Genomic DNA, 26,548 nt, shown 5'->3' on the forward strand with positions numbered 1-26,548 from the left:
GACAAAGAATGGAGAGATAATCAATAGATGTTTTACATATTACTTGAAAAGCTGAGATTAACTTTTCTAATTCATGTTCTTTATGGTTCCTTTTACATCAAACTGACCTGTCGCAAAGAGGCAGCAAAAGCTTCATGAGAACTATTTAGCCTTGTTCGGAACTGACTGCAGATGCTCTTGGCCAATCTGGATGCACTAAGACTCTCAATGGCATCCTGAGCTACCTTCCTTTTCCACTCTATGGTGATAGCAGGTGGGCTCACCCAAGTGATCCGTTGTATTATCTAAAGAAGAAAAAGATGTGTATCTTATTGTCAGAACTCAAGTATTAAAGTGCTGTTTTCATCTTAGCCAGCACTAGCTTCAGATAATGGCAGACACAAATAAATTAGGATAATGAATAAGACTACATGAGTACATAAACTGCTATATCCAACACACCTGCCATATATTAACTGCATATTTTAAAAATCAATTGTCTTTTATTCCAGCATAAAATGCCTCTGGACATTAATACATTATAGAAGTAGCTATTTTCCAATTATGCAGATGGATGATGATACAAATTAATCGACAGAGGACAATGTACCTAAGGTAAGTTTCATTACAATGAATGGGTGCTGTTAAAATATTTAATACCTGCTTGATCTGTTCCCACAGCATCCGTGATACTGTTGAACCAGAGTGAAAAGTAACTTCTACATGGTAAGCTGCATTCAATATCTGCAAATGGAACACAGATTAGTTATATACTTGCAAACTGAAATTACTGTCCACTATATTTAAAGAACTGAATACCTTGGAAAGAGCTTCATAAATAAATTTCAAAAATGGGTTCTTTGTGCCAACTTAAAAACCAAACTGTTTTTGGTCTGTGTATAAATTCAGTCCATTCCCAATTTACCCAAGATAAAGAAGAGCTTAAATTTAAAGCAACCCCATTTCCCAGAGGAAAAGTAGCTCAAAACATACACACACACACACACACACACTTGTGTATTGCCTAACTTCCTTAATATGTCAATTAGAATTGCCAACTCCAATTGAAATCAATTCTGGAGATTAACTGCTCACTCAATTGTGTTACGCTGCAAACACAGTATACACACAAATACAATGGCAAGAGGCCACACTTCAAAAAAAATTAAATAGGATTTATTTTAATCAATATTAACTAATTGGCCATAAATTAAGTTACCCCATATGTAAAATTAATTGATCACAATCTATGCACACATGTATAATTATTCTCTTACACACAAAAGTGCACACAGAGAGTCTGAAGAAATCTGGATTTGGTAAGCAAAATCTATACATACTTACTTTGCATTAGATTCCATTAAGTTTAGTGGCTCGTATTCCCAGGTAAGTATGCACAGAGTGCTGGTATGCTGATAGACAGATAAGCTGGAATAGCCCAGCTTATTCCATATATACTGGGGTGAAAATTGAGGAAAAATACTTGGAATGTTGAGCTTTTTTTTCCCCTTTTTTTTTTTAATAAAAAGGAAATAGATCAATACAGACCTTTGTGCTGGGCTTCAAGCACAAGGAAGCCTGTGCATGCTTACTCTATATTAAGTCTTGTTTAGTTCAATGGTTGATACTCCTAAGTAAGTACATATAGGACTTCATTCCTGTTCAATCACTGCCCTCTCATTCCATTCCAGATGCTGAGGCTGAGTGTTTGTATTGGGAAATCTCTATCTATGGAGGTTATCTGCAAAGTGAGGATCCTAATTATTCAGAATCCTCATTTGAATTACAAACCCCCATGTACAGAAGAGACTCTCTACTGCAAACATGTATCCTCTTAAACATGCAGAGCAACAAGATAAGGGCAGTTGTTCGTCCATGGTTGTCCCTTTTTCCTTGAAGGGCAGCAACTCATCCCCCTTACCACCCTTTCTTCTACCTGCCTGGCTTACTCATAATCCTCCAATATCATGTTCTCAACAAATATAAAATGAAGTCTTCTAATTCACAGGTGGTTATTAGGAGAAAAACTCTAATCTTTCCTTGGTATATACAGTATATGGTACACACAATATCCTTGTGTGTGCAGGCTCTATTTACTAAATTTACATCCCACCTTTTCTCTAAGAGTTCAAAGTGGTTCTTTCTCCAACACATATACTTTTACCCTCCCAACAAACTTGTGAGGCAGATACTGGGACAGTGGTTGACCCACAGTCATACAATATTGGTTCAAACCCAAGTTACCGCAATCCAAATCAAATTCTTCTTGCACCAGACTGCCTCTCAACCAGCTAACATCCTAGAAACAGTTCTGTAAAACCATCTCAGTAATTTGTATTACTTTACCTGTTTTAAATAGTTGCTTGTAATGTGTACTGAAACATCCTGCTGAGATTTTTCCAGACTCTTCAGGCATCTTTCCAAAGTCCCTACAAAGCTCTCACGCAAGTAGTCCACAGAACTTATCAGTTTATTAGCAACTGCTTGGTTTAACCGTGAGATTATCAGTTCCTGGATTTGCTTAATACAGCATTTAATATCTTTAGAACTAATAGGCTCTCCATTCTCAGGAGTGATTATATCTAGAAGAGAGAGGGAAAAAAATCAACATTAAAAAAAAGTATAAGCAGCTACTCGAAACAAATATATTACATTTTGTGCTGGAGTGCAATTAAAACTTTGTAACATGCTAGCTAAACTGGGTTTTTAGTAACATTCTTCCATCTGGAAAACCCACAAATTAAACATTTTGTCCCTTGAAGTTAGTAGGAGAGTTAAGAATTTATTTAACTCTTTTCAGTGAAGGTAGGACCAATTTAGATAAAATCAAACTCACCTGAAAATAAACCCTATTAAGCTTTCCTATGAGTAGAAATTTTCAAAACTGCACTGCTAAAATATTCAGACTAATTGGACCACTTCACTAGATTATTGCAATGTTATATAGTGAAACCTCAATTTAGCAACCATGATGCTAGCAAGACAGCAGGACCCTCATGAAGACTGTATAACATTCTGTGCAAAATGTGCAAAACTTCATAAAATACTTCTACAGAAAACTGTGTATCTTATTTAAAAAGCTGTATCTCTTTCAGTCATAGACAGCCATCACATTAGGCATTCCCCAATGTGGGCATACTTCAGACATGTAGGTTTCAGCTCCCAGAATTCTTAGAAATGTCCATGCTACCTAGGGAGTATCCAGCTGGGGAAAACTGCTTTATACTAATAAATTACTCATGCTGATCCAACGTGTATGAAATTTCCACCAATTTGTTTCAATCCTGATGGCATGTTCACTTGACTTGTAAGCATTTAAAAGCAAAACATGTGGATGAGCATTTTTATATGGACCAACATGGGAATCCCTAAGAAGGAGGTTTTCCAAAATCAATACATGATGTAAAACAGAATTGTCTTTACAGGCAATTATGTTTTATGGCATGACTTGCATTACCTTTGAATTCCATATTAGCAGCATCTTCCAGCAGCTCTTCTTTCATGTTACTGAGAGTTTCAATTATCATATCTTTCATTTCTTCTTGTTTGCGGTTGGCTATACTCATCAGAGATTCATACAGTTCATTCTCTTTTTTCCGTGTATACTCTAAACGCTTTGGAGTGATTTGCAAGTCTCGTTGCATGTCAAAGGCTTGGTTGATAAAGATGTCTAAGCAACGGTAGTGTACAATGTTCAAAATGGTGGCAGCGTCTACCAGGCGCTGTTGTAGCACTTGTTTGGAGAAAGTGCTAAGCAGACGGATCTTATCTGATTGTTCTACCAGCATGCTTTGGGCTTTGGTATCAGTACTAGGAGCTCCACAACTGCAATGGTTGCTATTAAGATAATCTAAATCTAGCAGCTGCCGAAAAAGGGATGATTTTTCAGTTTCTTCATTTTGAGGAGATATTAGTTCAGATCCCAAATTTAGTACTTTGAAAAAGAAGATGGGTAAAGAGAATTTTTCTTTAATCTCTTGTAGTTCATTCACATCCAGTGTTGAAAGTTCAGCCTCACTGATGGCAAAAGTGATGACTGGAAGAACATTGTTGATGTATTCTCCCAAAGTGACTTCAGCTGACTGGAATCCCCGACATGGAGCTATCACAATATCCACTTCCTGAAGATAGCAAAGCATTAAAAATTTAACATTAAAGGTTGATTTGAGCTTTGCATCCAGCACTCCCTCCCTTCCACATCCATAGCAAGAAATGTATCTCTCCTGCTTTCAAGGGCAATCTGAGAAAGATAAACATAATAAAGTTCTTTAAGTACAATAAAAATCCCAATTTTGTATGAGTGAAGACAGTCCCTCAAACCCTTTTTCCTTTAACTCTGAGAATTATAAAAAAACTTGTATTCATGATGTCAATCCTTCCTCATTTAGGTAGAGAACATGTTCTACTATATGACAGAAGAAATGGCTTCCTACACTTGTAGATAATCCAGTGCAACTGTTCAGTGCAAAGCAGATAAACCTGTTTAGTTTTCAGTGAAGTGGCTAACTTGAATATTGTCTATATGGTTTTAGAATGGAGATAAAACATACCATTGGATGTGGTCCTCCACAAAACATTCCTACAGAGAAAAAGCAAACAAAAAACTCTAACATATCATGGTCAGATCTAATGTAGAACTAACCTCCCCAACATCTACTTTCCTATATGGAAGGAAATCTCAAAACAGAGGGTCAACATCAGGATCATCCGTTTCCACCTGCTTGAAGCTGCGTTACAGATAAACCATCGTTAGAGGAATGTAGGAGGTGAATGTTTGATGCATCCAGGAATTAACCTCCTAGAAAATTACAGTAAAGTAACTTTGACTCCATTTCAGATAAGCAACAAGACCAAGCCCATATTGCTAATAAGAACATATTTTGAACAAGGCCCACCAGTAAGCTAAAAAACCTTCTTGTAAGTGCTCCAATATTAAAATTTGTGAACTTGTATCATTGTGACATCCTTAAAACTCTCTCTCTTGTGTATTCTAATTGGGATGCCACTATATTTGATAGAGGGCAAGGTATTCTGGTATTTAATATTTAAATCCAAATATATGTGACCATAATCCTTCATTCATGAAACTGTCAAAAAATAAGACACATTGCTATTAGTTACAAGCGGGGTGTGCGTGTACATCTTTACCTACTGTATACAACATAATACCACCATCATTCAGGACTCAAAGCAGTGGATATTGCACTCCCTCTTCCCACTTTATCCCCCAACAATCATCCTATGAGAGATTGCTGAGGGAAAGTGACTAGCTTCAAATCACTACTGTAGCTGACGGTATACTTAATGTCCTTCCAGTGCCAGTCCAACTTTCAGCAAAACATTACTCAGCAAAGGCTCTGATGATACATTACCCCAATGTTTTTCACGACAGAAAAACATAATAATTAAGGCTATATTATTTTGTAGGTAGTTCATAAGTAAACTGCCTAGTCTTTGTATCAGGTATCTTTGCTCTTCATAAAGCCAGTTGCCACATGTCCTGTAACTGAATTACAGCTACTAAACTGATTTAGGTTAACCTATAATAACTTTATATTTGAGTGTTAAACTACCTTGGCAGTAAGAACTCTTTTCTTATCTATACAGTATTTGTATAAAATTTCAAGGGGCATTCAAGCCTTAAAGAAAAACAGTTTCGTCCAAAAGAATGTGTGCATCCATTTACTTTGTTCAGCACATAGCAGGACAAGCAGTGGCACAGAATCAGATTCTTAAGTCAGGGACTTTAAAAGATCACAGAATGAAGCCCAGACATTAAGTCTTCATCTCACCTTGAATTCAAGCACTGTATCTCTGTATTTATTGGTGTCCAAGTCTGCACGTTTTGAAATCTATTCTGATGATGCCTGTTTAATTCAGCTCTTTACATCATATAGTTGATGGTCCTTTGATATAATTTTAGAAATAAGAATAGCGGGATTGTAATAGTTTCTGGCATGAAACTAACCCTGAACTGATAAAATTTGTTTGACTTTTCAACAGAAACAATTCATAATACATTTTAATCACATTTTCAGAAGAATCAGGACCATGCCAAATATTGTATTACATTAAATCACAACTCCAGCCCCAAAATATCAGTGTGTTATGAAGAATGAAGTAAAGAGCCAGGTTTAAGAGAATTTCAGGCATAAATAGTATCATTTTGGTTGATTCACAGATTCTTATAAAACTATATAAGCTTAGAACTTGTAATATAAAAAAATCAAAGTGAATTTCATAAACAAGATGTTTGTTTCTAAACAAACCTTTAAACAAATATTCATGCTATTTGAGACATTCATCTTTTCAATGCAACCTAGAGCAAACATCTGGATTCTCCCCACCCCCAACAAGCCAAAATTGAGCACAACAGGGCATGATAAATGTTATAAAGTCATTACCAACCAATTAAATCTAGCAAATTTCAGCCACTTCAATACATCACCAGGTTCTCCAAAACATTTTTCCTGCAACTCTCAAAATAAACTGTTAATTGCCATTTGCCTGACTGTCATGGGACTTCAGAACACAGAAGCAAAAACTGATGTTGCTAGGCAAGAGTGAAAGCTAAGATAAAGATTCATGTGCAAATCAACATTTGCCATGAGAGATGACTCATACTGATGGCTATAAACAAAGTCAATGAAGGGGAAAGAGTTAGACATCTCAATATGACAACTAATCTTATTTGATGAGCAGCAGCTATACTGAGTATTCTTGCTAGGTCTTATCAGTAGTTTCCTTCTAGCTTTTGCCTCTTCTCACAATGGATAACAGAACTGCTAAGTATAAGACTAATACTCCACACTGGAAATTATTTTTGCAACTGGATTTCTGATTTTATTCATTTCACTAAAGGGATGTTTGTCAGTATTCAAATGCAAAACATTAATGTCAGGGAATTAAACTTCAGAGCAAAAGACATTCTTACTAAATGAACTTTGCAAAAAAAAGTTTTATAAATGATGAGTTAATAACTTCAGGAGTTTCATTCATTGCTACGGCTGAATAAAAGAATTTGATGGAAAAATGCTCCTAATTAAATTAAACAGATGTTAGAATTATAAATACTTAGAAGAACTGGGTAGCAAGCACCATCTTAAAAGGATATTTCTCTCTTACAAGAGGGAACATTGTTAACACAATTAATAAATTGTAATCATCAGCTGAAGCCCTGTTCACCTCTTTTTTTAATACCCAGTTTTGCTTTTTTGTTTGTAGTCCTTTTTAATGGTGTGATAAAAAGCAATCTGAATACAATTACCTACAAATAAGAATCAGCAGTATTTGGAGTTAACAGGAAGAGGGAAACTTATATTTTATCCATTCTATCCTGAGAACCCATTAATGTTCTCCTCTCCCCCACTGCACTTTTCCTCCAAAATGTGCCAGAACCGACTAGTACTGTTCTCACCTTATCAGGGAACGCTGCATATGGCATGGGTACTAGTAATCGTTCTCTGTCTTACTTGCTCTTACTCCTTTTTCTGTATTTTGCATAACATTACTTATTCCAAAAGGGAAAAGAGCAGTTAGGTAGCTAGGCATATATAGAGAAAAAAGATTATAATGAACAAAATGTGGGAAGTACAGGACAGCGTTATGCCAGGCAGGGCATGGGCAAGCTGGATTTGTCCTCTTGAGCATGTCACTAAGAAATATGTGATAAGAAAAAGAAAGAAACCATATGTTAAGGTGAATAGTTTTGAATTAAGGAATGTTTTTGTGAATATGGAGTTGAAGTTTGGTTGAAATAGCATGATAGGCAAGTCCATAATTTTGTAAATTCAGATCCTGTTACTGGGGCTGAGAACGAAAAAAGATGCCAGTTACATGAATGGAAAACTGCTTCCAAGCATGGATCCCTGCTGCACCAGGAGACACTCTCCAAAAAATGTAGATGGAACTTTAGGTAACATGCTGCAAAAATCAAAATGTATATCTTCAGTCAGGAAACAAGGAAGATCAGAGAATTACATATTATAACACTGGCTAATTAAACAATTTGAAGAAATAGAAATAACAAGACTACAAAACACAGAATTTCCTATAATCCTAAAATAATATTATCATACTGGGCTGCGGAGAAATATTTCCATATAGAATGAATTAAACTTCAGGTTAATAGCTGGAATAAAAGTAGCAGCAAAATGGAAACTGCAACACTAGCTGCAAACAGTGAAAAGTTTGAATATAGTTTTTATGCCAAGAAGTGATGTATATAAATTGTTTTTTTGGCACAGATAAAGGAAAACAAATTTACAATAAATCTGAATGCTTTACTGGAAAGTAAGATAAGATCAGACTTTATTCTCAGATACTATGAAACAGGTTAAAAAGATATTCAGGATTACAGCTTGGAAAATTATTATAAATTTTGATAGAAACCCCTTAATTAATCCATTCATTCATTCTGGGAGTTGAAGTCCACATATCTGAAAGTTGCCAAGGTTGAGAAACACTATCAGAGAGTTAAGCAGTCTCACTCCACCTCTCCACAGCTTTCTTTCCATCTCTCCCAAATGACAATATATAATTATATAAATGTTTCAAGTCTCTGTTAAGAAGAGTTTAATTCAGAACCTTCTTGCATCTGATTAACTAGATTTTTGCATGTTAGAATATGTATATCTCAATTTACATACAAATTTAATAACTAACATCTTTAAGAATCTATTTTAAAAAAAGAAAGCCCAGCAACATATTTTTCACAAAGTGAAACAGAGCTATGTTACATAGGCATAACAACCATGCAGTAAGAAGTATCTTCAACTCTTTGAATTGGATTAACAGTACATCTAGCAGTTGGTAATCAAAACAATTTCATCCAAGCCAAACATTTAAAAAATCTGTTTAAATAAATCTGTATTTTACGATACTACATCTTCTGTTTCTTGGCATTTCTTATAGAATTCTGTGCAAAAATGTCAAACTTGGCACTAGCTATTTCCATCTACTTATTTTAATTGGTGTTTCATTTAAAAAGATGGATTGGATAATACAAATTAATTTCCAGGTATGAGCTGTATATTAAATTTTATACAACAGATTGACTGATCACCACTTAAGAAATTTAATGAAGTACAGGAGAGAAGTGGTGCAGAATACTACTTGCACTTAACACTAGCTGGATACCCATCTTACCAAGAAATAGTTGCTTCAAAATATCATGTTGATGTATGATCATCCTGAAGCTAACTACTTATTTTTTAAAAGTGAAATTAATGCATTCTCTTTTGCCAATACTTAATGCTGACAGACAAGCATAGCACTATATTACATAGTAGATACAAGTCATGATCTCTTATGCTCTTTCAAATAAAAATACTGAAGTATTCAGGCTATCATCATCTGTGCTTTTTAAACACTGTTCCTCCATCCACACAAAATTAATTTCTTTTAATTAAAATTCCATAAATGGGAAATTTAACAGTGGTCTTTCAGAGAGGTGGGTGAAAAAACCTCTCAATTTACCACCCCCTATAAGCTGAGGCAAATATTGAATTTGCCCTAAATATATCCTGAATCTAACAAAGAGATCTTTTTCATTGGTTTAAAAAGTTTACAAAAGACATTTGAGCTGCCCTGCATAAGCTGACTTTCATAAATAAACTAGACTGGCATATTTAGTTGAAGTGCATCACATCAAGCCCAATGTTTTCTGAGCACACCTTCCAACTCATTCCACGTTAGAAACATTCCAAAAATAGACTTGTATGCAAACTTTCTAAGGCTAGTAGTAATACAACCATGATTCTCACGTAGAAGATAGACAGCCCAAATCAAAAGAAACTTACTTATTACTTACAAAGCACTAATACTCAATTAAAGAGTACAACAGTTAAGTATAATAAGGGATATAGAAAAGAACATTTAAATTTTATAAATGTAGATTCAGAACCTGAACTGCAGATAAGCCGATGGTTGGCCAAATACGCCAATAAGGGAAGATTTAAACATTTTCTTTCCACCCAAAGTTTCTCTACTTCAAACTGCATCCTCCATATTTCATGCTCTATGGAAAATAGCAGTTGTTTTAAATTCAGACATACATGTTGAAATAAAACTTAGGGATGAACTCAAACGCTCGTATTTTTAAAGTTGTTGTTTGGTTCTATGTAGAATTTACTCATCTATGTCCAAAATGAAAAAGTGTAATATTAATTAAAAGGTTTCATGGCAAAACTACTTTCCTATATGTGTAAATGTGAAATATCATGTACAAAGATATTTGTTCTCACTGGTACCTGTAATAATGAATGATTCAGTGTAACCTCCAACTCTGCAATCTGATGTGCCAGATCCTCATTGTCACTATGGATTTCTAAGTCCTCCTCAGGTATTGTTTCCCACCTACTTTGATGAGCTGCCAAGTTATGAACCAATTCATACTGTCCTGGTAGTGCTAAACTGATCCGTGTTTGTCTTCCATGTGTGAAACGAATCCGACGTCTCTTACAATTCTCCTCACTGCTAATTTTGGTGGTAGGTAGCAGTCTCTCTCCCAAGAGCATGTTGAGTAACTGGCATTTGGCATTACAGTTTTGACCAAAGATTAATAAGCATGGGTGACAGCTTACTGTCAGCTGGAGGTATTCTTCCTCATGTCGGGGAAAGGCAATTGAGCTTAGCTGTCCTAAAAAAAAAAAAAAAGCATACAAATCTTATTAGGAATTTTATCTTGCAAGTATTCCATAACATTCTCAGCACAGAATTCCCCAAGATTATCCTTCCCCATCCAAGTGCCTTCTATACTGCAATTTCCAGAATTACTCAGCAAACACAGCCACTGCAACTTATATTCCCAATACACCTGGAGGATGCCAATTGAGAGAAAACTACCCTAGACACATCAGTTCTGAAGTAAGGAGAAGGCATTCTTGTGGCATTTCAAAGTTTTATCTTTATTACTGTGTAAGCATTCATGCATCACTGTTCACTTTGTCAAATGTATTATTGTCCTATATTATAGTCCTAAGAGAATATTGTATATATACAGAGTTTGGGGGGTAGAGTGAGGAGAGGAAGAAAAAAATGGTGAAAGAGAGATCAGAGACAGAGAGCTTTATCTCCACAGAGGACTGGATATGGCTTAGGGGTTATTGCTCCCACATATCAAGTTTCTTCTTCCTTTCCATGCCAGCAAATACACATTTTAGGCAGTAAGGAAGATAAAAAGCAATCCAGAATCTTGTGCTTTTAATTTATATAATGGTAGTAAATTAAGTAAGCATTCTTTCCACAGCCCCATCAATACAACATTAAAACTTGAATTTATCTTAGTGCTTTTCAGCTGATGACAGAGAGGCGGCAGCAGCAGCAGTCAGGCTCCTACCCATACTGATATCTCTCCCCATCCCCGTGAGTTCTATTCCCTTCAGCTATCAGTTGTTATTTCCAAGACTGCTGGTCCATCCACTCCGTTGTGCATAGGCTGGCTCCATATTCTACTGAATTATAGCCTGAGAAGGACTTTGGAAAACAATAAACCTTCAAGTCATTCTATCTAAAGACAGTTTATCTGAAAAAGTAAGGACTATTCCCTATTCCCTCAGAACTTATTGCCCAAAAATGTTTATTTTCTACCATATTATTCAAAATATATAGGGCTACTACTAAATTCAGAAATACAAATCCTATCAACGATACACAGTTTAACACAACACATATCTAATTTTGTCTATGCTTTTAATATGAAAGACTCTCTTCAGTTGAGCTCAACTCCTGTTAATTACAGGGACATGTCCTGTAGTTCTCTTGGCAGCAATAAAGAAGTAGTTTGCTATAGCTTCCTCCTGGATGTTTTTTTCAACTTCCCAGTCTAATCAGTAGTCTTGGGATTGCCTAATTAATTCCTGACCAACTGTTAAACAGGTCTGTCCTTGCTTAGATTTTTGGGTTAAGGTTAATTTTATTTGGGAAACAGTGAAATCTTATGAAGAAAGAAATAGGCTGTAAAATCATGGTTTCAATATAGGAGTGTTCAAAGACCACCCATCCCTGAAAAGCTGGCAGTATGGTCAAGCAAAATAACTATTTTGCTTTATTTTGTTTAATTTTTAAAAGTTTGCTATATGTCTCCAACACAGAAATATTAAGTGCAATTCTATGGATTAAATTACATTATTATTATTATTATTTAATGTAAGACATACATTTGCCACATTGATTTCAGTGGGACTGGAATACAACTTTAGTTGAAGCAAGGTGCACATAAATCAACAAGAATCAACAGATCTGTACAGTATATGATTGCAGTCTTAGTGTTGTTCTAACCTCTTATATATCATATGAATAATAATGGCTATTATTCAAATTTGTATTAGCAATTTACTATTGATACACTGGAACAATGCTTGGGTCTAGTAATGAGAAAAGCATATATTCGTGTTCCTATTCTGATCTAAGCATAGTACTTTATAGAAATACCAATTATAAAAAAATGCAATTATACAGAAAACAGAACTCTTTCTATATTTTATTCTGTTTATCAAATATAACTGCTAAACGACTTCACAGTAGTATTTTATATGCAGATTAATGCAGTAGAAAGCATGTAAAAGCAGAAAGTGTTCTGCTGAAATTAAAATGGGACTGCTGTCACACCCACAGGAAAAGGAGAAAGCTTTTTTCTGCAAAACCTGAAAACCAACATTCAAACTGAAGATGAAGGAAGGTATGTTGAAATATAACTTTAAGCCCACTGCATACTGAACAAGTCTGAGCTTTTTTCCCTAGGCAGTTCATGTCTAAAACCACAAGTAGTACACTATATGTTCACTTACTTTTTTCACCAGTCTAAGACTATGTGCTGACCAAGTGACCAAGTATTGCCAACTACTGGCAAGTATTGCTTGTCTTTTGATAAGAAAGTAGCATTTCAAATGTTCCACGGAGCCAAGAATGTAACTTCAGGGAGAAGATTTTCTTATTTTTAGCTAAGGTGTGACATGGTACCAAGTGCTGCTGTCCCTTAGCCCTGCAGAAATCAGGATCATGCATGATTATGCAAGTGGAAATGATTTAGTCAATGAAGATTAAATCATTAGGTTCCTTTAAAAAAAAAGATTTGTTTTAAGAATCACAAATCATTTTTTAAAAATCGTGATAAAAGTTTTTAAAAAGAACTATGCAATGATTTGCTTTTATTTATTAAAAATCCATTGCAAGCAAGCAAGCAAGCAAACTGGTTTTAAAACTAACATGGCTGTTTCTTTCCTGATACACACACACACACACACACACACACACACACACACAGAGTCCTTGGGTTACGACAGCAATTGGGACTGGGATTGCTGTTGCTAAATGACAATCCCAGCAGTCCTGGTTGTTGTTGTAACCCCAAGATGCGTGGGTTAAGCAGGAAGTGGTGGGAGTCCCAGATAAGGAGTGTGGGGGTGCTGCAGGGCGTTGGGTGTTAGGTTCAGCCCAAAGAACTCCACGAGACAGCGCAATATAGTTCTGTTGCGTTTATTAGCTTCACCTCAATACAGAAATCTCTCCAGACTGAACCTAAGATCCCAAGCCAGCAAGCCACAATACCCTGAATTCCTTAGGGTGGTGCCAGTCTCATCTTCTTAAACTTCCCACGCTCCTGTTGAGGGCTAAGGAAACGCTTATCCCCCCCCGAGTGTGGCCTTCATAACACCATTCCATCACATTGGGGGAGGCCTCGGGAGGGTCAGTGCAGGCCACGTGCGAAAACAGGAAGGCCAGGGAGTGGAGGACATGGTGGGGTACAAGCACAGGAAGGCCGGGGGGTAGATGGCATGGCAGGGCACAAGCTTTGGAAGGGGAGGGACTTACCAGAGCAACTTGCAACCTTTTCTGCCAGCTTCTCCATTGATTTTCCTTTGGGGAAGTCAGCAGGGAAGCTCTCAAATAGCGATCACGGGACACTGCAACCATTGTAAGTGCCAAGCGCCTGAATTGTGATCACGTGCCTGCAGGAGTGCTGCAAACGGCCAGAACTTTGAGGACTGGCTGTAAGTACTTGTTCAGGGCCACTGCAACTTTGAATGGTCGCTGAACAAGTGTTTGGTAAGTGAGGACTACCTGTATATAAATATTTGACTACTCAATTCTAATCACAATTCTTATTTTTGAAGCAGCTTGCTATGCCAGCATTAATATAGCTCAGAATGAGATGTGTTCATGGGTGTTGGCTGAAATTGTCTGGGTGTGTAGACGGCAAAGCAATAAGAAGCAATCCAGTGATTGAATCTGCCTGTATAGCACTCGGCAAGCATCTCTGCTTTGAATATATTTATAAAGGGAGACAGAACACTGTCATCAAATAGGTCTCTAGGCAGATGGTTGACTGTAATTAATTAATACCCTTCATGAATATTTTAACTGCCTCCTATAATGTATCTGTTGCCTCACAGAGAAGACTGTTATGCAGAAAATATTTCACAGAGCAATCAATATGTTTACAGATACTGTATAATAATTGCTTTTATTTTTCAGGTCCTTTCTCCATTTACAAGGTTATATTCTAGCAGGCTGAAGAGGTACAAAACAACTGAACTGAAGAGCTATCAATTCTGCAATTGGAAAAATAATTTTTGTTGTACAAAAAAGAATAATTACACTAAAGTGGGGAGGGAATACTTCAAGCAGGGGGATGGCTAGCCCCGTAGTGGCCAGCTCTCCACAGCCTGATTTTCCATCTGCTTGGATCTTCCTTTTTTAGTATTGTTTTAAATTTTGGATGTTTTATGTGTTTTAGATGTATTTATAGTTTTAATGTTTTTTGTAAGTCGCCCAGAGTCCCCTGTTGTGGGGGAGATGGGCGGCGGATAAATCCAATAAAATAAAAAAATAAAATAAATAAACAAACTGGTTTGATGGTGAAATCATTTTACACCAGCTGAAAAAATGTTATCAAAACTTCCAACTATCTAGAAAAACCGCATGGATGCTAATTATATTTCCCCCTAAGAACAGGCTCATCTTTATATAATATAGTTTTTATAAATGTTTTTATAAAGCATTCCTAAAATATTCCTGTATTTTATATGTTTTGATAATTATACATAACTAATAATTGCTTGAATTTGTCCCTTATTTAAAACATAGCTGTACACACATCTGTCCACAGATAGACAACATGGTGTTTTTGAGATGTTTTGAATTGTAACAACAGTAACCCTCACTCAACTGGGCCAATGGTTAGTAATTATGGATGCTGCTATATAAAACATCTTGGGGGCTCCAGATTGGCTATCCTTGCTTTAATATGTTGCTTTAAGGATAAAGAACACAGTCATTTTAGTTATAGAACAAAACACACCTTTATTCGGTCAATGACCAGCAAATTTAAAAGAACAATCACAGAGTAAAACAAATTGATAAATATATTAAAAGACAAGTCACGTAATAATAAAATTATTAGATAAAAATTATCTGTTAAAACTAAGGGAGTCAGTCCAACTGGAAAGAATTGTATTTTAAGCCAGTAAATTATCATCATCTCGCAGGACCTAACCTGAATTAATGGCATTCCTGTCTCAAGTCTTAACTTGGCATTTGGAGTTAATTTTAGATATATTTTGCAAAGCTCACCATGGCTAAAATTAGAGTCTGAAGTCTACAACCTAGCAGAAATGATTATATTTATTTGAAGACCTCTAACCTTGTATCAAATCCATATTAATAGTGCCATCAAATCTCCAATTAGACATCATCCAGCCATAACAGAAAAAAATATTGCTTGAACAAAAATATTACTAAAGGAACTCTTTGGATTCCTGGAAGGGATTTCCAGTTGTAAAATAAAGAATCAGAAACTGTGTGGCACACTGAAAGTAATTAGGACAATAGTTATATAAGATTTTACTTCAACATGTTTAGTTGCAAATTTCATCTCTATCCCCAATGTACATTCACATAAGCACATTTCCCAGCCAGCTAGGTCTGACTTTGGGTCAATCATTCTCTCTTAACCCAACCCACCTCACAGGGTTGCTATTGTGGAGAAAATAGGAAGCAAGACCATTATGTATGCCACCTTGAGTTGTACAAAAATAAAGGTGGGATATAAATCTAATAATAATAGTGATTATGATGTAGCTGTAAAAAATATAGGGCAAGCTATCTTCTTCAACTAATAATTCACAATTTTTTTGCCATTTTTGGTACTTCTCCCTTATATAAAGTATTTATGAAAATATATAAATCAAAGGAATGTCAATTTGATGGAGGTGGAAAGGGGAGAGAAATTATTTAGAATAAAAGCTGGAAAATCAGGAAATTTAGAAAATACAGAAAGTAAAATTATTTTTGAGTCATTTTGTTTATATACTATACTTAGATAGGTTTTCATAACTTATCTCTTGTCATCATCTTGATCTGTTCATAGGTACAGTGGTACCTCTACTTACGAACTTAATCCGTTCCGTGACTCTGACTGCAAGTCGAGTTGGTCGCAAGTCGAAGTAAATTTTCCCATAAGGTTCAATGTAATTACCGTTAATCCGTTCCGGCGTCCATGGACCACGCATCAGGGGCGGAAAAACGGCCGCTGACCACACAGCAGGGCGGAAAAATGGCCACGGACCACGTGGAACGGGCGGAAAATGGCCGCGGACCACGCGGCAGGGCGGGAAAACAGCCGCGGACCACGTGGAACGGGCGGAAAAACGGCCGCGGACCACGTGGAACGGGCGGAAAAACGGCCGCGGACCACGTGGAACGGGCGGAAAAATGGCCGCGGACCACGTGGAACGGGCGGAAAAATGGCCGCGGACCACGTGGAACGGGCGGGAAATGGCCGCGGACCACGTGGAACGGGCAGAAAATGGCCACAGACCACGTGGAACAGGCAGAAAAATGGCCGCGGACCACGTGGAACGGGCAGAAAATGGCCGCGGATCCGGTTCGTAAGTCGAGGCGAGTTCATAAGTAGGGGCGTTCGTAAGTAGAGGTACCACTGTATAATCTTCATCAGAGAAGAACCATTTTGTAGAGTGATGTGCAAATTTATTTTCTAAGACAGTTTGAAAGTTACTGTTTCTGCTCAATTACACCAGTTTCTATTTCAAACTGAGACTTCCAATGCAACATTGCTTGTTTTCTTTGCCACCAAATCTCACTTTGCCAATTGTATAAACCATTAAATGCTGTCAGCAAGCTGTCATACAGAAGGCTAACAAGATTTTTCAAGATTTGTAAGGCAACAGCTACCAGAAGTTGTACACTCTTCTTGCAAGCACTTAGAAACCAACTACAGAAAAACATATTGAAGGGAGAGATACTGTGCTGTGAAGTGTTTTGGTTTGGAATAAGCTCTGACCCTGTTTTATAAATAAAATGCATAAAGCCACTGTGGGGAAAAATATTTTGAGGAATATATACAGTAGATTACCTTAATGCATGGAGAGCCTAAGCCATTTCAGGTTTCTTTAAATCACAGTATTAGTATAATATTAGACAGCCTATGACTGGTTGGGTTGTCCTTTGTTAATATTTACTTACCTAAAGAGATAAACAGAATAACCACAGGCGGGCAAAAAAGCAGTGGGAGTAGGAGTGATTTCCAACTTCCTGTGGCTTCCCCATTGACTTTGCTCGTGGGAAGCTGGCAGGGAGTGTCAGAAATCACATTTACGCGAACGCAGCTGAATGTGGTGGCACTCTAGCAGCCACAACTTTTCCAATACAACTGGTCTGAAGATCCTTGAAATTTCAATTCCATGGGAGTAATGGATCCCAGATTTTGGACACATTCTTTAAGTTAACCCATTTGAGATACCTTGATTCAAAAACTTGCCTTGTGATGCACTGTTGGAAGGTTTCAGGCAGGAGAGTTTTAGTAGTATATAGATATATATACCAATATTAATATGCATGTTATAGAATTACTAGAATACTGGTATAATATCCTATAAACAATTGACAGATTTCTTCCAAGCAGTCACCAATGAACTATAATTCAATTCATATGCCATATTAAAAATGGGAAATCTGTTGTTGAATTCCAATTCATATTTGTCCCAGACAGAACAACTACCGGGAGGGGCTGATGGGATCTGAATTTCAATTATAGGTGAAATGCAATATATCATCCACTTCTACAATCAGTATTTTTAGAGTAAAAATTAGAGTAAATTTCAAGCAATTTACAACCTACAAAGCCCTTCATGGCATAGGGCTTGGCTATTTGAACGACCATCTATCTTCCATGGTTTCTGCACATCTGGTAAGATCAGCAAAGTTGGTGCACTATGGGTCCCATCTATTAAACAATGCCAGCCATCAATATCCAGGAAGTATGCCTTTTCTGTCACAGTGCCTTCCCTCTGGAATAGCATCCACAGAAATTGGTGTAGGTCCCACCCTAATGGTGTTCCAGAAGTCCTTAAAAATCTGCTTCTCCCAGACTCTAGAGTAGGGTGCCTGCTGAGCCCCTGTCAGCTATGATTTTTGTACTGCTTGGAATTTGTGTCTTGACATGTATAGTCTCCTTGTTTATTATCGTGTTTCATTCTTTATCATGTAAGCTGCCCAGGGTCACTACAGAATCAGGTGCCCTTAAAACTAATAGATAAATCAACAAAATCAATATTAAATAGGTTCAAACCTACTGGAGTAGTTTTTATATTGGAGCTATTCAAATGCAGTGTCAAATTTGGGAACATTTTTTTTTACTATTGTACTAGGTAAGGATCTGAAAGCTTATGTTCTTCTGAAGAAAAACTGAATGATGCAAAAAAAACTTAGCTTCATTACTTATCTGTTGCCATACAAGTAACTCTGAAATAGCAAATTGTATTATTCTTTCCAGCAGTTTATTTGAAGCTTCTGAGTCTAGCATTTGTTCAAGGAGTCATACTGTCTTAATTTTTAAGACAAAGAAGCAAATTTTGAAATGTATTTAGTTATCTATTTACTATCATAGGATTACACTTCTGCTTGAAGAATGATTACCTGAATGTTATTTCTTTTCTCCTTTTATAGTATATTTTAGAGTGTAAATTAAAGGAATACTTTAATAGAATACATATTAATAGAAAACATTTCTATTTAAAGAATGGAAATAGAATCTATTTGATTATAAGAAAAGAATAAGTATAATATTAATAAATAAAACAATAATGGATTCTGAAATTCATAGTGAAAGTTTTAAACATATATTTTAACAATGATGACCCTTCAAAAGTTGTCTGATTTTTATCATAATTTAAGAACATGAAATTTTCTTATTGTAATAATATATTAATACTAGAAGAATTGTAGAAATTCCACAGCAAAGCAAATTATGTATTATTTTTCATCCATACAGCAACAGATCATGTAAGAATCCCAACACATCAGTATAAATTACTCTGAGACATAACTGAATCTACATTTAAAAATCACAGTGCTATATTATTTAAAAGTTGCAGCTTTTACATTGCATATATCATCACCATGCAATGCTTAGTATGCGTAATCAAATATTATACCAATATCTATTGATAAAATTCTTTGCCTGCAATTAATCAAGGAAGTATTATATGACTCTTACCACATGGCTTATCTTCCAAATGTGTACATGATTATGTACATCTTTTTTACTCTGTATTCATGGCAAAGAATGTACTACGTGACGCAGTCTTCAGTCAAACCATGGATTGGCACTACATAATCACTTACTTGCAAGATTTTCTTCCTTTTGCATGTTATAATTCCAATATTTTCAAGGTCTGTGACAAGCCAATTTACCAATATATCTACTATTTACCACTGAGGATTTCACAAATGCAATCAGGAAGGGAGCATGCAAGCTCAGAATTCAACCACACAGTACAAAGTGATTTGGCAATACCAAATCTGTGCTGCTGACCAAAGGACAGCCCCACCCCCCGCCCCCAAATAAGAAACATAGCAAGCTAGTTAGAATGGCTTCCAAGTCACTCTTTACAATGTATATTAAGGACACAAAGGACTGTGATATGAAATTCAGGTAAACCATGGCAAATCATTACTATAGCTTTGAATATGCTAAAAAAACAGCTGTGGAACTTAATAAATGTACTATTCAACATTTTCCATCTAAATTACAATATGTTCTATAGAAATCATCCTAAAACCTAAACAGTGAAAAATTGTAGCTTCTCTTATCATTTTACCTGAGTTGAAGGCACTCAGAACCACACTTGCACCCAATCAACTAAATATGTATTGTATAATATAGTTACTATTTTATCTTATTAACTCCATTAATCTAATAAGGTTTTAAGGGAAAAGAAAACTTCTGGAATGTTTTCAAGTTAGGAACCATCTAATGAAAAAAAAAATATAAAAGTACCATTGTCTTTAATAGATTTATTTTTAGAAAAACATTAAAGACATGTTTTAACCATTATGGCAGGGATGTACAACATGGAATCTTAAGCCACATGTCTTATAGCACAAAAAATTCTATTGATATATAATCTAATCTGAATAAAGAAATAGTTGAAGTTATTAATTGTACAATTGTAACACATTGTATAAAGGTAACTAGTTGTTTCATCATTTCACTGAACAAAACTGAACTGTGCAGGAATAAAGTTAGTGACTTTAACCTAAAGAACCTTTTACAGAAATATTCCACTGATATCAAGAGAAATATATTTCAAAATGAATTATTTTTAGAATAGTTTTGGGGTCTATTCATGCATGTGATACTATCGCTGTATTTTCTTCATGTGGTAATATCAGGTTCATAATAGCTTATTCTCTGGTTCCATGCATTCACAATCATGACAAAAAGGTAGCGTATGAACTAGAGCTGTACAATGCTTCAGATCTGAAGGTAAAATGGTGTTTCAGAATAAGGCAGGGGGGACAGGAATGTAGCATCTGTGTGCATCTCTTTAAACCAACTGCGCCTTTTCCTAGGATCATATGGCGCAAGTGTTTGCACAGCCCTTGCATGAACTAGTTTACCCAACCAAATGCTACAAATGCACAAGAAGCATCTCATCCTGAAGCAATATTATATGTATAAACTCGCCCAAGTCTTTGGATCCAAACTGTACAAAAAACACCTTTACTTCCATTACCCTGATGTTACCTTTCAGGTATTAAAACAGTTATTAAACATAACTTGGTAACTAGTATGCTGGTGTATACAGCCTGTTTCTTTGGATTTTGACTCTAGTAACACTATTTCCCATGGGACAAGGGAAGCAGGAGAGAAAAGTCTAAATGAGAACAATTTAATAAATTATTATTAACTGTCTCATTTCCCTATAATAGACCTCTGTACATGAAAGAGAATTTATACCAGCTTCAGTTGTACATAATTCCTTCAAAAGGAGATTCTAGTATTTTCCTACTACAGTAATTAGCCCTTTTTTGTCTAATCCATGAGGCAAGAGCCATAGAAGTCTCTAGATAGGAAAGTTGTGGGAGTAAGAACTCTTCCTTAGAGATGACATTTCTAGAGCAAAACATTCTACTGACTAACCTAACTGTCTAGGATCACAGTATTTCAACCTTCTTATAGTAACTTTCATATTAATAAGACAGTACAATGCCTCTCAACAATTGGATATTCAATGTGCCTTGAAACATAAGTTATAAGATAAAGGCAAACAGCCCAAAAGACTTAGGTGAAGGTATTTCTCTTATCAGAAGATACATATTTTGACTACTTACATACTAAGCATAATTTCATCACATTTTTCAAAGAAGCAAGTCATATATTCAAATTACACATTCTTTCAGAATCGTGTTCCAATGTGTATCTTACTTTAATACACAAAGAATAATTTGTCTATTAAGTCCTATACATTACACCTAACCTTTGGATATATCCACTTAAGTCAACATTTCTTCCAAAATATTGATTTATTGCTTCATTAACAGGTCAAGAAATTCTATTCTTTTCAGTCTTAACAAATGGATGCTGTGTGTACCACAGTATCCAAGAGAAACCAGATTCACTTATTTTGAGGGACCAAAGGAAAAAAGGAAGTGAAAAACAAGTTGTTTCGACCTACACACTATTCTATCATGATATTTATAGTCATCTTCAAATCTCTGCTTGAGACAGAAGTATTCAAGTCTGCTGCCTATAGACCATGCTTCAAAGGATGATAGCATCTTTCATCTTCTCACCACAACATTTCTGTGGGGTGAGGAGAGAGAATATCCTTATTCTATTAGCTTATAAATTAAGTTACTTCCTTTTTTTAATCATTTTTATTAATCTTTCTTTTAAAAAAAGAGAAAATGAACAAGCAAAAAAAGGAAAAAGAAACTGATGCAAAGATATATCAATAGGTGGCCAAAGAAGTTACAAAAGTTATACAGTTAGTAGTATATTGTTGATGAAAAATTAACCATAAAAACAAAACACATTGTTATTTTAGCATAAGGAAAAGTACTTTAGAAATATTTTTGAATTTCTGAGCTGTGCCTAAGTCTCCATTATTTTGTTATGTAAAGATATTATTTTAAAACAGGAGAAAAAACTACTAAAAACATGACAGGTGAATACATAGTTTCTACCTTCCCTTTTGTTGTATTCCAAGTAATATACAATATTTATAAACATTTACAATTTTAATGTATTTCTGATTTGGTCAATTCTTTTTCCCTTATAAGCCATACCCTAAATGCTTAAAATTTGCCTTGCTGTGTAATATGTAATACATATGGAAGCCATTCTTGTTTAAATTTGGTCAAACTTCTGTTATAAATATATGCTGTTAATCTGGCCATTGCTGCACATTCTCCAAGTTTAACTTCCCAGTCTTCTATTTTGCCAGAGTAGAGACAGATGGATCACACAAAGTATGATTAAAGACATTATCAAAGACAGATCTACAATCCAAGATATAAAGGAAGGATTTGCACAAGAATTGGGAACCATGTGAAATTTCCAAGCTAAAACACAGACCTATACAGAGCTTTAAAACAGCCTCTCATCTGCTCCGAGCTTATCCCAGGGTCACACTGGCCACCCTTCTTTAAAACACAGTAAAAACAGCCACGGATCACCACCCGAAGCCCTTTTCTCAGGCCAGATGCCCTAATGGAGAACACGGCTGCCATTCGTTCATCTACAGCAGGCCCTCTGCTTGGAGGTGGACAGGCTTAAGCAGCACAGTCTTGTCAAACGTGCTTTCCTACCGCCTGCAAGGCACCTCCGAAAACACTTGTCAGCTCCCATCAATTCCGTAGCTGCCTCCACGGCTCCCAACTGCCATTTCTCTACGCGCTGCTCAAATCCCAGCTTTCCTCAATGCCGCCTAGTCAAGCCCACCCACCGCCTTGCCCACACCCAGGATTTCCGTCAAGCGCGGGCCTTTCCCGCTTCGGTGATGGAGAGCAAGAGCCACATCTGGCGGGCTTTCTTTTCTAGACGTCCCGCTTGAGGAGGTGCCCGGATCTCCCCCTCAGGAGACCGGACGCAGGTCTTTCTCCCGCGCCTTGCCTGTTACGCCCCTCACACTTACCCGACTGCAGGGAGGCACCCCCACCAGCAGGGACGCTATCAACGGCCGAAGGGGCGGGGTGTTGTTGAGGCGGCTCCTCCCCGACAGGCCCAGTATTGGCAACGGGGAAAACAGCGGGCCCTTGGGAGTATTTGATGTCGCGGAAGAACTTCTTCGTTTCCCGCAAGTTGTGCTGCAATCGCGCTAGGTGCCGGTTGTAGTGGCCGAACGTGCGGCACAGCTCGCGGTTTAATCCTCCCCCTCCGCCGGAGCCGCGGACAGTGGGGCCTCCCCATCCTTCCGACATTTCGTCCGCCGGGGCTTCAGTTCCAGAGTCCCCTTCCCACCACGGTGGGGAGTCGGGCGATGCCAGGCTGTTACTGCCGCCTTTCCCCCAGCGTTAACCTTCTGCTCCCCTGTCAGCAGCGACGCATCGAGTCGCACTGCGCACGGAACGGAACCTTTATCCGGGCGCTCTGGCGGGAGGGGGAGGTGGCCAGGGGCGGACCCCATACGGATCTCTTGGTCGCCTTGAACTATGGGGAATGTAGTCGTATTTGGAAGGAGTTCCCTATTGTAGGAGTTCCTTTATAAGGAGCCTCTGAAAACGGGCGCTTTTCCCGAAATGTACTCTGGGTTTTGTAGTTTTTAGGCTAAATACTGAACTTAACTGAACACTGAACTTCCGTTCTCTTCCAGGACTAACTTGCTGAAACTTGGGAGCGGGATACTAGAAGCTTTAGACTAAGGAAAAATGGCAGAACAGTGAATAGGAACTTTAAAAGAATATAAAACGTCCAAGGAAGTGTAAGAGTATGACAGATAGAAGGTTATGCTGTTGGCTCGCATTTGTGAGTACTACTGTATTTTAAAGCTTTAAAACACGAGCAAAAGAAATAATTTTTACAGACCGCATTCAATAAAGTTTCTCTTCCCCCTTCATAACTTGAATCACAGAAGATAATTTTATTCGAGCATAACCTTTCTTACTCTAGAGCAGTGTTTCTTAACCTCAGCAACTTAAGATGTGTGGACTTCAACTCCCAGAATTCCCCAGCAAGCATCGTGTTGAGTCCACATATCTTAAACTTGCTGGCGTTAAGAAACACTGCTCTAGAAGGTATTTATATATTGTTGCAAGATAGTGCAACTCAAGATATGTCTATGCCGAAGTGAGCCACACTGAATGGTGTTTGCATTCAGGTATGTATAGGCTTGCAACATTGGTATGATTATCCCTCTGTGAAGTTATAATAAAAGCTGTCACTTAAATAGGAAATGAACTTTATGGAATTCGTTTTATATTAAAAGTAAGACTTCCACAAAGTGACCTTGATTCTTTGTGACTATATGGACAAATACCCATGACTTTCCAGTATGTTTTTTATAACTTCCCAATCTAGCATATAACCTTGGAGTTTCTGGTAGCCTTCCACTCAGGTACTAAGTAGGTCTGATCCTGCTTAGTTTTTTCAAAGTTAGCTACTAGTGCCAACTGGTATGACTATTTAGACAATCAGTGAAAATATGCTATTATAAAATGGTAATGTTACAAAATTAAAATTGCTACTGAATTTCATGTTTCCTTCTTACTTAAAAGACTTTGGATAACAAGAATCCAGCATTATTGGTTTTGTTGTATATCCATTTTTAAATGAAATCTATTTGTTGGGTGTATGTGCATGTATTAGAGTAGTATTTGTGCTATTTTTTTTCTTTGTATATTTGTGGTTATTTTTAAAATCTAAATATGGGCTATCTTCTATAACATCCACAGATATGAAGAAGTAAACTTCATTGAATGCTTGCATTTTTCAGCTATGATAGCAACATCTTAAAGCTCTAGTATCCAGGCTGCAAATGTCTGTACAACCAGTAGTTAGCAGCAAAGAGATACAGAGCTCTCTCACTCTTTATTGCTATCTGGTCATGGTTGTTAAAAGCGCAGATGCTTTCTTTACAAGGAATATAACAAATCAGAATATTAAAATTTTCTGTTTCTGCGCATAACTGTATTCTGTAATTTAAAAATGTCTTTCTGAGATTAAGTTTCAGATTTGGAGATATATATAGTACTGAATGTTAATTTTTTCCTTTTCTTTGATAGTTCCAATTCTGGGGATGGGAATTTTATTCAGATTTAAAAGCAGGAAGTAAAACATTATTATAATACTTAATTATTATCATAATAAACATTAAAGTTTTAAGTGACCTTCCAAAATACTTGTTATATTTAATACTATAAGTTACCAGTAGAACAGAACTTTTTTTGGTAAAAATAATGAAAATATGAATCTTTGAATATTAAGTTCCTTTGACAGTTAATCCAGACTTTGATAAACAATAAAGTAGTGCAACTATATTTAGCCTAGAAAGTGCATTAAAATAGGTATATAGTAGTAAGAACTTTTGGATGTGGAAAAAACCGGGAGTCTTTCATTTCCTTGGGAAATAGAAAAATGGCTCATTCTCTGAATTAAACTAAAGTCAAAGCAATGGCAACCTGTATTGTTGCCAAGAAAACTACATATATGTGTCCAGGTAATCACAACAATCAAGCTTGGGAGAGATGTTACTATAGCTAAATGAAATGAGCTTGACTGATGGATTGATTTTCAATATGATTTAAACTTTTCTCCAGTTTCAAAAGATAGGAATATGGTATACCTTATAAATGAATTGTTTAATTAAATGGGTAATTAAAACCCATATACCAGCACAGCAAGCCACATTTGCTTTTGCTGAACAAATGCATATCCTTCTGTAAAATTTTGGAAGATCATTGGTCTCATACTTAGTAAGACTCTAAAGGAATACGATTAGGTGGGAGGCAGGCTAAGGGAAAACTTATGTCCTTTCCATATTCATTTGCCTAAACATAGAAATCACAGCTCAGGAGAGGAAGGTGACTGTGAAGGAAACTATAGATCATTCAAACTACCTTGTAATAGAAAATTTAATAGAAAATTGAATGCTAGGAGAAACAGAACAATGATTGCATAACAAAGATTTAGTAATTAGATATATTACTGCTTCTTATATTTGAATTACACTGTCTCCTCAAAGCTGCTTTGGCCTAGAGTAATACCACCTAAAGTTTATTGCTATCTTTTTTTTTAAACAGTTGTATAAGTAATAGTGTGAGTAGT

At 36.4% G+C, this 26,548-nt stretch overlaps 1 protein-coding gene and 1 long non-coding RNA gene across 5 annotated transcripts in view; one reads left to right on the plus strand and one right to left on the minus strand.

The window, feature by feature from the left end:
* Nucleotides 1–14,756, plus strand: part of LOC112540043 (uncharacterized) — a 37,647-nt gene extending 22,891 nt beyond the window's left edge. For 3 of the 4 annotated variants that reach the window (XR_015793457.1, XR_003084093.2, XR_003084092.2), the window contains 3 exons: nt 492–594; nt 12,595–12,658; nt 14,455–14,756. This is a non-coding gene — a long non-coding RNA (uncharacterized LOC112540043). Of the gene's footprint in view, nt 1–116; nt 254–491; nt 595–12,594; nt 12,659–14,454 lie in introns of those variants that run through there. The other variant, XR_015793456.1, reaches the window with a different exon arrangement.
* DSTYK (dual serine/threonine and tyrosine protein kinase) overlaps nt 1–23,883 on the minus strand; it is a 39,647-nt gene extending 15,764 nt beyond the window's left edge. Inside the window, exons 1-6 of the mRNA XM_007422722.4 lie at nt 23,421–23,883; nt 10,230–10,618; nt 3,437–4,100; nt 2,326–2,561; nt 640–723; nt 108–284 (exon numbers count right to left, since the gene is read on the minus strand). Coding sequence (XP_007422784.1) covers nt 108–284; nt 640–723; nt 2,326–2,561; nt 3,437–4,100; nt 10,230–10,618; nt 23,421–23,706 — 1,836 coding nt within the window. The 5' untranslated portion in view covers nt 23,707–23,883. The remainder of the gene's footprint in view (nt 1–107; nt 285–639; nt 724–2,325; nt 2,562–3,436; nt 4,101–10,229; nt 10,619–23,420) is intronic.
* Nucleotides 23,884–26,548: the final 2,665 nt, after the last annotated feature.

This window comes from Python bivittatus, unplaced genomic scaffold (assembly GCF_059951505.1).
Source record: "Python bivittatus isolate LINGU-HERP-01145 unplaced genomic scaffold, Pbiv_v1 ctg000700_np1212, whole genome shotgun sequence".
Taxonomy (NCBI): domain Eukaryota; kingdom Metazoa; phylum Chordata; class Lepidosauria; order Squamata; family Pythonidae; genus Python; species Python bivittatus.